This window comes from Mobula hypostoma, chromosome 20 (assembly GCF_963921235.1).
Source record: "Mobula hypostoma chromosome 20, sMobHyp1.1, whole genome shotgun sequence".
NCBI classification, from domain to species: Eukaryota; Metazoa; Chordata; class Chondrichthyes; order Myliobatiformes; family Myliobatidae; genus Mobula; species Mobula hypostoma.
The window spans coordinates 50048129-50061520 of NC_086116.1; the positions used below are offsets into that span (position 1 = coordinate 50048129).

Consider the following 13392-nt stretch of genomic DNA (forward strand, 5'->3'; position numbering starts at 1 on the left):
AAGAAATAGGCCTGTATGATGTTGGTTTCATAGGGTCTCTGTCTTTTTTTGGCAATACTATTACAATCGCTGTTGAAAAAGATTCTGGAAGTTTATGTATTTTTTCTGCTTGACGTATTAGTTCCATAAAAAGAGGAAATAATAAATCTTTAAATTTTTTATAAAATTCAGGTGGAAAACCATCTTCTCCTGGAGATTTATTACTTTGGAGTGATCCTAAAGCTTCTTCAACTTCTTTTAATGTAAAAGGCATATCTAATCCCTTCTGTTCTTCCAAATTCAATTTTGGAAGAGAAATTTGTGCTAAAAACCTTTCTATCTCATTAACATCATTTTGGGATTCTGATTGATATAATTCAGAATAGAAATTTTTAAAAGTTTCATTTATTTCAAGACGTTTATAAGATATTTTATTTGCCCTTGTTCTAATTGCATTTATTGTTTTGGAAGCTTGTTCTGTTTTCAACTGCCAGGCAAGAATTTTATGTGCTCTCTCACCCAACTCATAATACCTTTGTTTAGTTCTTATAATTGCTTTTTCCATTCTATATGTCTGAAGCGTATTATATTGTAACTTCTTATTAACAAGTTGTCTTCGTTTTTCTTCTGACATATATCTTTGAGATTCTTTTTCTATTTTTGTAATCTTTTTCCAATTGATCTAGTTCTGCCATATATTCTTTCTTAATTTTAGACGTATAACTTATTATCTGGCCCCCAAGATATGCTTTCATCGCATTCCATAATATAAATTTATCATCCACTGAATGAAAATTTGTATCCAAAAAAATTGAATCTGCTTTTTCATAAAATCACAGAAATCTTGACGTTTTAATAATGTTGAATTAAATCTTCATCTGTAAGCTACTTCTTCCTTATCAGCCATTATTATTGTCATTAATAAAGGGGAATGATCTGATAATATTCTTGCTTTATATTCCATATTTTTCACTCTGTGTTGAATATGCATTGATAATAGAAACAAATCTATCCTTGAGTAAGTTTTATGTCTATGGGAGTAGAACGAATAGTCTCTTTCTTTAGGATTGATTCTTCTCCATATATCAATCAAATTTAAATCCTTCAATGATAAAGTTAAATTTACTACCTTCGATTTTATAACAGCCTTGGTTGATCTATCTGAGACTGGGTCTAAGCAAAAATTAAAGTCTCCTCCAATTAATATTTTTTCATGTGCATCCGCCAAATTCAGAAAAGCTTCTTGTATGAATTTTGCATCATTTTCATTTTGCATCATTTTCATTTGGTGCATAAATATTCATAGAAGTCCATAATTCAGAAAAAAGTTGACAATGTATAATCACATATCTCCCTGCAGAATCAGTTATTACATTTTGTATTCTAATTGGTAACGTTTTATTGATCAAAATTGCTACTCCCCTCGCTTTTGAATTAAATGAAGCCGCAACAGCACTTCCCACCCAATCTCTCTTTAGCTTCTGATGTTCTGTTTCTGTTAGGTGCGTTTCCTGTAAAAAAGCTAAATCTATCTTCATTTTTTTTAATATGTGTTAAGATTCTTTTTCTTTTCACTGGTCCATTAAGCCCATTAACATTAAAACTCAAAAAAATTACATAAATTAGTCATTATTCTTAACAAAGTCACTCCAATCTAAAACATTACTTATCTTCTCAACTCTCATAGTTCCTTGGGGAATCTCTTTAAACTTCACCATGTTGCTATGTGTTTCCCTCCCAACCTTCCAGGCAAAAAGAAAAGATAGAAAGAATACAAAAAAAGAAAAAACAAAATACCCCCCCACTAATGTTGTGAATGAAAAGATACACAACACTACCCCCCTCCATTTTACGGGTCGTGGCAAAAGCAACGCTTGCACACATGATTAGCGTAGCAATCAATCAGTGCTTCTTCCAGCTCCCCCGCAACAAAAAAAATTATATATATATAGGCAAAATTAATGTTACTATTCCCAACTAATATTCCTCCAGTTTTAACCTTTCTTATTCCCCTCATATAATTAATGATATATTTATACATTCATCCAGCTTCAAAACTCCGACAAGTCCATTCTTTAACCCAATCTTCATCTTCAATCTATCTCGCTCCCCTGGATTTGTTCTTGTATCTAGTGAATATTCAGAGAATCTCGCACAAACTGCTCTGCTTTCTGGTAGTCATCAAAAAATCTTTTTTCTCCACCAGGCAAAAAAATCTTCAAGGTTGCAGGATAACACAATATAAATTGATAACCATGATTCCATAGGGTTTTTTTCACTGGATTAAATTTCTTCCTTCTCTTCAAAAGTTCATAACTTATATCAGGGTAGAAAAAAACTTTGTTCCCTTGAATTATCAATGGCCCTTTTCTATCCTTGGCAGCTCAAGCAGCTGCCTGTAGGATCCTTTCCTTGTCTTGAAATCTTAAGAATTTTATTAAAATCGATCGTGGATATTGGTCATCTTTTGGTTTTGGTCTTAGAGCTCTATGTGCCCGCTCAATTTCAATTGGTCGAACCTCCTCTTCCATTTGCAAAACATCCGGGATCCATTTTTGAAAAAATTCTATTGGTTTTTCTCCCTCTGTACCTTCATTAAGCCCAACAATTTTAATATTATTACGTCTACTGAAATTTTCCAACATGTCCACTTTCTCCAAGAGTCGATTTCTTTCCGAGTTCCAGACAAGCAAATCATTTTCTGTTTTTTCCACTCTATCATTCATATGCCCTATTGCTCTTCCCATCTTCTGAAGCTTCTTATCCATTTTGTCCTGTCTTTCCATAACTTTATTATAGCACATCTTCGTATCTCTAAGCTCTTCTCTTACTTTTCTTAGTTCAGCCGTTAATTGCAATATAGCCTCTCTTATGTCTCTATCATCTCCTTTACTTCCAATCGCTTCCAATTCTTCCTCCTCTTCTTCATCTGTGTTCTCTGCAGAATCCAATTCTGACTCTGAGTCATTTTCAATTGCAGTGGCTGTCGGTTCTTGTAGTTTGAGTTGTGTCCATTTGCGCATGCGCTCTTCTTTGCGCATGCGCATTTCCGGTGCCTTCTTCGAAGAACCCGTTACCACTGCCATTGCTCCCTGTTCTACCGAAGGAGATCCAACCTGAGTCCGAGGCTCCATGGTTGCAGTAGGCCCTTTTTTCTTCCCCTCTCGCGGCTGCTTCGCAACAGCAGACTTCTTTTGTTGCGGTTTAGGAGGCATATCGTAAAGTAGTCTTACAAAGTTTATAAATAGTTTTCAGAAAATATTTATTAACTTTGTTTTGTTTAAACGGTACTTTACTAATTTGTTGCGGGAGAGCTGGATTTACACATCTCAATCCCACATCATCACGTGACGCCCCCCCCACCCCAATCTTAAAAAAGCCCTTGCAAATTTTTACCAGTATCAATGAGGCTCTGATTGGGGACTTTCAGAGCTTTGGGGAAAGTGGAGTTACCCCTTAATCATTCATTGCTCCCAGGGCCGCTCTGACCCGGAACGGTAGCAGCTGCAAGGGTTCCTGCTCAGGATACGAGCAAAGGCCAACGGCAGATCCGGCAGGTTCAGTAACTGAACTTATGACAGAGAAGGTGGATGAGCTACGACCTCAAATGTCAACAGCTATAGTACAGGCGGATGAACATTTGGGAAGAGAAACGGTGATTTCTTTAGTTTGCCCAACTGTAGGCAATAGAAAACCGCCGTTGCAATTTGCTAAGAAAACCATGGTCAAACTCACAAAACGTATCACACAACAACAGTGTCAAGAGGATCTTCAAGACAACCCTGAAGATGTTTCGCTCGGTAGGGTTGATTCTGGCCAGCAGGGGATCCCCGACCGTCATCAAGCTACTGCTCATAAAATTAAAGTAACACAAAAGAAAATTATTGCCACTTGGAATGTAACAACCCTATATCAAGCAGGAAGATTGGACAATGTGATAAATGAAATGGAAAGACTAAAGATTAACATCATGGGAATTGGCGAAGTTCATTGGATAGGTGCTAGAACATGTCAGATTAGAAATAAAACACTAGTTTATTCTTGTGGAACATCCCATACTAATGGAGTAGGAATTCTTATGGCAAAAAGTGTTTTAGGACATTGGGCAATATCAGAAAGAGTGCACCTTGTTAGATTCAGAGGACAACCATTTGATTTAGCAATTATACAGGTATATGCACCAACAACAGATGGAACAAATGAAGATATAGATAAATTCTATGAAGAGCTTGAATAAGCAAAGAATGGATGCAAATCTCAAGATATTGTTATTGTCATGGGAGATCTAAATGCTCAAGTAGGACAAGATGCTGATGGAAATATCATAGAAAAATTTGGACTAGGGGAAAGAAATGAGAGGTGAGAAATGGGTAGAATGGTGCAAGATGAATAATCAGGTCATTATGAATACCTACTTTAAACACCATCCAAGACGCTTGTGGACCTGGAAAAGTCCAGGTGATAACACCAGAAATCAAACTGACTTTATTACTATAAACCAAAGATTTAGAAACTCAGTGACTCAATGCAAAACATATCCAGGTGCAGACTGTAATAGTGACCATAACCCAGTAGTATGTCACATAAAAGTAAAACTTAAAAAACTAAAGCAGCAAATCCCTGAACAATCCCTTGACTACTTTGCAATTAATTAAAGAAAACTTAAGACAAAAATTTACAATTGAAGTAAGGAATAGATTTCAAAGTCTAGAAATAGAATCTGTTGAAGATGATAGCGATCATGTAGAAATGAAATTTAACTCTTTAAAGGATGCCTTGGTAGAATCAGCGAAGTCAGTGATTCCTAAAAAAGAAAAAAGCACAAAGAATAAATGGATGACAGATGAAATCAAAAATCTAATGGAAGAAAGAATATGGAAGAAAGCAAATCCTATAGATTATAAGTCCTCAGATAAAAGAGTTAAAAGCTTATGTCAAAAAGCCAAAGAACAATGGTTAAACCAGGAATATGAGCAAACAGAAAGAATCCCTATTACTGATCCAAAAAGGTTACATCAACAAATCAAGAATATCACTGGTAAAAAAATCCTCTGTTCTTCAGGTGGATGTTTGAAAGCAAAGGACGGTACCATCATCATGAAAAAAGATGAGATTATGAACAGATGGACTGAGTATATTTAGGAATTGTTTGAAGACGATCGAGGCGAAAAACCAGAAATTAAGAAAAACATTGAAGGTCCAAGTATTTTAAAATCTGAAGTTCGTAATGCAATAAATAAGATGAAGAAATAAAGGCAGCAGGTCCTGATGAATTAGTATTAGAACAAATTATTGCCCTTGAAGATTATGGAATTGAAAAACTTACTGATTTAATCAATGACATTTATGAGACTGGAATAATACCAGAAGAGATGAAAAAAATCAGTATTTATCACTCTTCCTAAGAAACCTGGAGCAATAGAGTATGAATTACATAGGACCATAAGTTTAATGAGTCATATCACCAAGATACTTCTAAGAATTTTGATGACAACAGCTAAAAGTAAGATACAAGCTGAAACAGGCAGAGACAAAGGTACAAGAAACGTGATATTGATGTTAAGGATACTATCAGAACGAGTTATTCAAGTGCAAAGAGATTTGTTTGTTTTATTGACTACACAAAAGCATTTGATAAAGTGAAGCACAATAAGTTATTTGAAATATTACAGAAAACTCTAGATCTAGATTCGAAAGACCTCTGCCTAATCAGAAATCTGTACTGGGAACAAATTGCCGCTGCAAGAATAGATGGAGAAGTGAGTCAGTTTACGAAAATCTAGAGAGGCGTTAGACAAGGGTGTGTTTTCTCCCCTGATCTATTTAATGCGTACAGTGAAACAATATTACAAAAAATAAGAGACATCTTGGGAGTCAAACTTCAATAATTTCAGATATGCAGATGACACTGTGTTAATTGCAAGTACAGAGGAAGAACTACAAAACTTAATTGATACAATTGTTGAAGAAAGTGCAAAAATGGGTCTATCAATTGCAAAAAGACAGAATGTATGGTGATATCCAAAAAGAAGGAGAATCCTATCTGCAGGCTGAGAATAAATGGGAAGACATAAAACAAGTAAAGAACTTTTGCTACTTAGGAAGCTGGACGACATCAGATGGCAGGTGCGACTTGGACATCAAAAGAAGAATAGGGATGGCAAAAGACACCTTTACGAGAATGAAGAGTATACCGACCAATACTAAACTAGGCATGACAACCCGCCTCAGAGTACTGAAATGTTATGTTTATCCAGTTTTGTTAAATGGCTCAGAATGTTGGACAATATCTGGTAACATGAGGAAACGAATTGTAGCAGCAGAAATGTGGTTTTTGAGGAGGATGCAAAGAATATCATGGACGAAACGAATATCTAATGAGGATGTCATGAACAGAGCAAATACAAAAAGAGAAATAATGTATGAGATCATTGGACATTTCATTAGGAAAGAGTTAGAATGCACGGTAATTATGGGAAAGATTGAAGGGAAGAAAGCAAGAGGAAGACAAAGACAAAGACAAATGATGATGGAGACAGCAGCCAGAGAATTGGAAATGAATACCAATGAATTGATCCACTTGACCCAATATACTGTTTTGGATACTGTTGGGGGAGATGTCTCATCAGGGGAAGGCAGCAGCAGCCGAGTTCATGGCACCATGGGTGGCTCTGCAGCACAGGAGGGAAGGAAAAGGAGTGGGAGAGCTATAGTGATAGGGGATTCGATAGTAGAGGGAATAGATAGGTGTTTCTACGGCCGCACACGAGACTCCAGGAAGGTACGTTGCCTCCCTGGTGCAAGGGTCAAGGATGTCTCTGAGCGGCTGCAGGACATTCTGGAGTGGGAGAGTGAACACCCAGTGGTCATGGTGCACATAGGTACCAACGATATAGATAAAAAATGGGATGAGGTCCTACAAGGTGAATTTAGGGAGTCGGAGATAAACTAAAAAGCAGGACCACAAAGGTAATAATCTCTGGATTACTACCAGTACCACGTGCTAGTCAGAGTAGAAATAGGAGGATATTTCAGATGAATACGTGGCTTCAAAAATGGTGCAAAGGGGAGGGATTCAAATTCCTGGGGCATTGGAACCAGTTCTGGAGGAGCTGGGACTGGTACAAACAGGACGGTCTGCACCTGGACTGGACTGGAACCAATATCCTAGGGGAAGCGTTTGCTACTGTTGTTCAGGAGGATTTAAACTAATGTGGCAGGGGGATGGGAACAAGTACAGAGAGACAGAGGGGTGTAAATGAAGGTAGAAGCAAAAAGTAGTAAGGTGAAAAGTAAAAGTGGCAGGCCGGCAAATCCAGGGCAAAAATCAAAAAGGGCCACTTTTCAACATAATTATAAGGGCTAAGAGTGTTGTAAAAGCAAGCCTGAAGGCTTTGTGTGTCAATGCAAGGAGCATTCGTAACAAGGTGGATGAATTGAATGTGCAGATAGTTATCAATGAATATGATATAGTTGGGATCACAGAGACATGGCACTAGGGTGACCAAGGATGGGAGCTCAACATTCAGGGATGTTCAATATTCAGCAGGGATAGACATGAAAGAAAAGAAAGTGGGGTGGCAATGCTGGTTAGAGAGGAGATTAACGCAATAGAAAGCAAGGACATTAGACAGGAGGATGTGGAATCGATATGGGTAGAGCTGCATAACACTAACTAAGGGGCAGAAAACGCTGGTGGGAGTTGTGTACAGGCCACCTAACAGTAGTAGTGAGGTTGGGGATGGCATTAACTAGAAAATTAGCAATGCGTGCAATAAAGGAACAGCAGTTATAATGGGTGACTTCAATCTACATATAGATTGGGTGAACCAAATTGGTAAGGGTGTTGAGGAAGAGGATTTCTTGGAATGTATGCGGGATAGTTTTCTGAACCAGCATGTCGAGGAACCAACTAGAGAGCAGGCCATTCTAGACTGCGTATTGAGCAATGAGGATGAGTTAGTTAGCAATCTTGTCGTGCGAGGCCCCTTGGGTAAGAGTGACCATAATATGGTGGAATTCTTCATTAAGATGGAGAGTAATATAGTTAATTCAATAACAAAGGTTCTGAACTTGAAGAAGGGTAACTTTGAAGGTATGAGACGTGAATTAGCTAAGACAGACTGGCAACTGATACTTAAAGGGTTGACGGTGGATATGCAATGGCAAGCATTTAAAGATCGCATGGATGAACTACAACAATTGTTCATCCCAGTTTGGCAAAAGAATAAACCAGGGAAGGTAGTGCACCCGTGGCTGACAAGGGAAATTAGGGATAGTATCAATTCCAAAGAAGAAACATACAAATTAGCCAGAAAAAGCGGCACACCTGAGGACTGGGAGAAACTTGAGTCCAGCAGAGGAGGACAAAGGGCTTAATTAGGAAAGGGAAAAAAGATGATGAGAGAAAGCTAGCAGGGAACATAAAAACTGACTGTAAAATCTTTTATAGATATGTGAAAAGAAAAAGATGGTTAAGACAAATGTAGGTCCCTTAGTCAGAAACTGGTGAATTGATCATGGGGAAAAAGGCCATGGCAGACCAATTGAATAACTACTTTGGTTCTGTCTTCACTAAGGAGAACATAAATAATCTTCCGGAAATAGTAAGGGACAGAGGGTCTAGTGAGATGGAGGAACTGAGGGAAATGCATGTTAGTAGGGATGTGGTGTTAGGTAAATTGAAGGGATTAAAGACAGATAAATCCCCAGGGTCAGATGGTCTGCATCCCAGAGTGCTTAAGGAAGTAGCCCAAGAAATAGTGGATGCATTAGTGATAATTTTTCAAAACTCTTTAGATTCTGGACTAGTTCCTGAGGATTGGAGGGTGGCTAATGTAACCCCACTTTTTAAAAAAGGAGGAAAAGAAACCGGGGAATTACAGACCAGTAAGCCTGACATCGGTGGTGGGGAAAATGCGAGCGTCAGTTATCAAAGATGTGATAACAGCACATTTGGAAAGCAGTGAAATCATCGGACAAAGTCAGCATGGATTTCTGAAAGGAAAATCATGTCTGACGAATCTCATAAAATTTTTTGAGGATGTAACTAGTAGAGTGGATAGGGGAGAACCAGTGGATGTGGTATATTTGGATTTTCAAAAGGCTTTTGACAAGGTCCCACACAGGAGATTAGTGTGCAAACTTGAAGCACTCGGTATTGGGGGTATGGTATTGATGTGGATAGAGAATTGGTTGGCAGACAGGAAGCAAAGAGTGGGAATAAACGGGACCTTTTCAGAACGGCAGGCAGTGACTAGTGGGGTGTCGCAAGGCTCAGTGCTGGGACCCCAGTTGTTTACAATATATATATAAATGACTTAGACAAGGGAATTAAATGCAGCATCTCTAAGTTTGCGGATGACATGAAGCTGGGCGGCAGTGTTAGCTGTGAGGAGGACGCTATCAGGATGCAGGGTGAGTTGGATAGGTTAGGTGAGTGGGCAAATTCATGGCAGATGCAATTTAATGTGGATAAATGTGAGGTTATCCACTTTGGTGGCAAGAACAGGAAAACAGATTATCTGAATGGTGGCCGATTAGGAAAAGGGGAGGTGCAACGAGACCTGGGTGTCATTGTACACCAGTCATTGAAAATGGGCATGCAGGTACAGCAGGCGGTGAAAAAGGCGAACGGTATGCTGGTATTCATAGCAAGAGGATTCGAGTACAGGAGCAGGGAGGTTCTACTGCAGTTGTACAAGGCCTTGGTGAGACCACACCTGGAGTATTGTGTGCAGTTTTGGTCCCCTAATCTGAGGAAAGTCATTCTTGCCATAGAGGGAGTACAAAGAAGGTTCACCAGATTGATTCCTGGGATGGCAGGACTTTCATATGAGGAAAGACTGGATTGACTAGGCTTATACTCTCTGGAATTTAGAAGATTGAAGGGGGATCTTATTGAAACGTATAAAATTCTAAAGGGATTGGACAGGCTAGATGTAGGAAGATTGTTCCTGATGTTGGGGAAGTCCAGAACGAAGGGTGACAGTTTGAGGATAAAGGGAAAGCCCTTTAGGACCGAGATGAGGAAAAACTTCTTCACACAGAGAGTGGTGAATCTGTGGAATTCTGTGCCACAGGAAACAGTTGAGGCCAGTTCATTAGCTATATTTAAGAGGGAGTTAGATATGGCCCTTATGGCTAAAGGGATCAGGGGGTATGGGGGTATGGAGAGAAGGCAGGTACAGGGTTCTGAGTTGGATGATCAGCCATGATCATACTGAATGGTGGTACAGGCTCAAAGAGCTGAATGGCCTACTTCTGCAGCTATTTTCTATGTTTCTAAAACAGGAGTGTGTGGGCCATGGCAGTCAAAACTCAAACTGGACATGGCACCTGATGATGATGATGATCAATGATTACATGCTATAGGTTCCTCCCAATTTCTGCTTGATGCCAGAATCTCTTCTGCTGCCACTTTATAGCTTGATGGGAATTTTTTTGTTTTGTGTAAACAGTTGATAAACTTGAATGATTTGCTTTTAATAGGTCTGGAGATAATCTTCAGAACTAATGGGAAGTTGTTTAATCTATGGCATCTATACTCCAGAATCAGATATCCAAATGTTCGCAGTCATATACAGAATGCAGACAATACTTGCCTTTGTAAATGATCAATACTGCAGTTTTTTGTCTTCTGCATTCTGGTTGATCTTTCACTGATCCTGTTATAGCGACTAATCTATAAGATTTGCTGAGTTAGTCAGCAGGAAAACAAATCGCAGGGTTGTATATGGTGACATATATGTACTTTGATAATAAAACATTTACTTACTTTTGTTATTGGTTCTGGTGAAGCATGCAAAAGGAGGGATCTAATACCCAACATTTACATGGCAAAGACACACAACTATCTACCCCTTGCTGCAATACACTGCCCTCCAATGAAAAGCCTTATAGTGAGACCTGGAAAATATATATCACTTCCCAAATCTCAAGGTCATTCTCGGCAGGGTGGTGGGGGGGTGGGGTGTTAGCAGGATAAATGACAGGATGTTTTCCTTGAAGGGGACAATGTCAGAAAAAAGGTTGCCTTGATTAGACAGAGATGAGTAGGAGATTCTTTTCTAATGATCAGGAATTTCTGAAATTCTTTCTTCAAGGAGCTACAGCAGCTGAATAATCAGGAGCAAGATGGACAGACATGTCAAGCATTATGAGGAACATTCAGTAAAATAGGACTGAAGGTAAGGGAAGGTTAATTGAGAAAATTGACAGAGACTGGTGTCAGCTGAGAGGAGGTGGTAATGCCATGTTCATAGTCATACTTTATTGATCCCGAGGGAAATTGGTTTTCGTTACAGTTGCACCATAAATAATTAAATAGTAGTATGTAAATTATGCCAGGAAATAAGTCCAGGACCAGCCTATTGGCTCAGGGTGTCTGACCCTCCAAGGGAGGAGTTGTAAAGTTTGATGGCCACAGGCAGCAGGAATGACTTCCTATGGCGCTCTGTGTTGCATCTCGGTGGAATGAGTCTCTGGCTGAATGTACTCCTGTGCCCACCCAGTACATTATGTAGTGGATGGGAGACATTGTCCAAGATGGCATGCAACTTGGACAGCATCCTATTTTCAGACACCACCGTCAGAGAGTCCATTTCCATCCCTACAACATTAACAGCAGCTAATCAATCTGTAGGAGGTGTAAATACAAATGTTTGTAGATGATTACTTGACAAGAGTGAAATAACCAAAGAATGACGGAAGGACAATATATAGAACACACTAGTTGCTGCAAACCTGAAATAAATCATTTCAGTTCCAACACAGTTTCTTGTTTTTTTCAGTTGCTCAATTATTTCCCTTTTAAACAGATTAGCTATTGACAAACCTTTATCACATTTTTTCAGTCAACATCTATTGAAATTAATAGGTTAGTTTATTATTGTGTCACATGTACTGAAGTACGGAAACTCTTGCCTTGCATACCATCCAGACAGATCAATTCATTACAACAGTGCATTGAAGCAGTAAAAGGTAAAGCAATAACAGAATGCAGAATGAAGTGTTACAGTACAGAGGTGCAATGCAGGCACACAGGTGCAAGGTTACAACAAGGTACATTCAGAAGTCCATCTTATCATAGCAGGGAAACATTCGATAGGTTAAAATAGCGGGATGGAAGCTGCTTTTGAGTCTGTGGTAGATTCTTTCAGACTCTTGTGTCTTCTGCCCATCGGGGTGGTAAGAAAAGAGAACGTGGGTGGGACCTTTGATTATTCTGGCTGTTTTATCACGGCAATGAGATGTGTACAATGAGTCCATGCAGGGAAGACTGCTTTTCATGATGTGTTTAGCTGCATCCACAACTTAGCAGTTTCTTTCCATCATTTTCTCTTCAACTCTCCCCTAACACAGTCTTCGTACCCTCCTCACTCTTTCTCCTTCAGCACAGCTTAAAACACAAGTTTTCTAAATTCTCCCTAGTCCAGATGGAAGGTCATCAATAAGCAACATTAACTCCACTCCTCCCTCCATAAACACTGCTTAAACTGCTTAATATATAATATTTTCCAGTCATTCTGTTCATTGTTGCTAATGGCATTTTTGTAAAAGGGAAATAAAAAGGAATCGAAATAGAAAACATTTTAAGTTCAATTATGAAAATTATCTGTATAGTATTTGCAAAAAACTGTTTACTTACTGAATGTCCCAGCACAGCCATACTGTTGAGAAATGTCCCCATCCCAGCTTTCTAATTACATGGTATCGTGCATTGAATAGATCACCAATTTTCACAGCATGGTAGCCACCTGAAAATTATGGGGGAAAGAAAGAGTTGGCAGTAAGGAAGGCAAATGTAAAGTTAGCATTCATTTCAATAGGACTAGAATATAAAAGCAAGGATGTAATTCTGAGGCTTTATAAAGCAATGGTCAATCCACATTTGGAGTATTGTGAGCAGTTTTAGCCCCTTTATCTAAGAAACAATGTGTTGGTATTGGAGAATATCCAGAGGAGGTTTACAAGAATGATCCCAGGTATGAAAGAGTTAACATGAGGCACATTTGATGGCTCTGGGCCTGTACTCACTGGCATTTAGAAGAATGAAAAGGAAATCGCATTGAAACCAACCCAATGTTGAAATGCCTAGAAAGAGTGGATAGAGGATCATTTCTAATACAGGTTTAGAACATAGAACATAGAATAGTACAGCACATTACAGGCCCTTTGGCCCACAATGTTGTGCCGACCCTCAAACCCTGCCTCCCATATAAGCCCCCACCTTAAATTCCTCCATACACCCATTTCCCCCGCCATCCGAAGGTACAGCGTTCCTATGAAACGGTTCGTAAGCCGAAATATCGTAAAGCGAAGAAGCAATTACCACTTATTTATATGGGAAAATTTTGTGAGCGTTCGCAGACCCAAAAATAACCTACCAAATCATGCCAAATAACACATAAA

General features: G+C 38.9%; 1 protein-coding gene across 12 annotated transcripts in view; it reads right to left on the bottom strand.

The window, feature by feature from the left end:
* The window catches only part of LOC134359513 (SRSF protein kinase 2-like), a 230446-nt gene that overhangs the window by 96623 nt on the left and 120431 nt on the right, over positions 1–13392 (bottom strand). For all 12 annotated transcript variants that reach the window (XM_063072869.1, XM_063072866.1, XM_063072867.1 and 9 more), the window contains one exon: positions 12629–12737. In XM_063072869.1, the coding sequence (XP_062928939.1) occupies positions 12629–12737 (109 nt within the window). The remainder of the gene's footprint in view (positions 1–12628; positions 12738–13392) is intronic.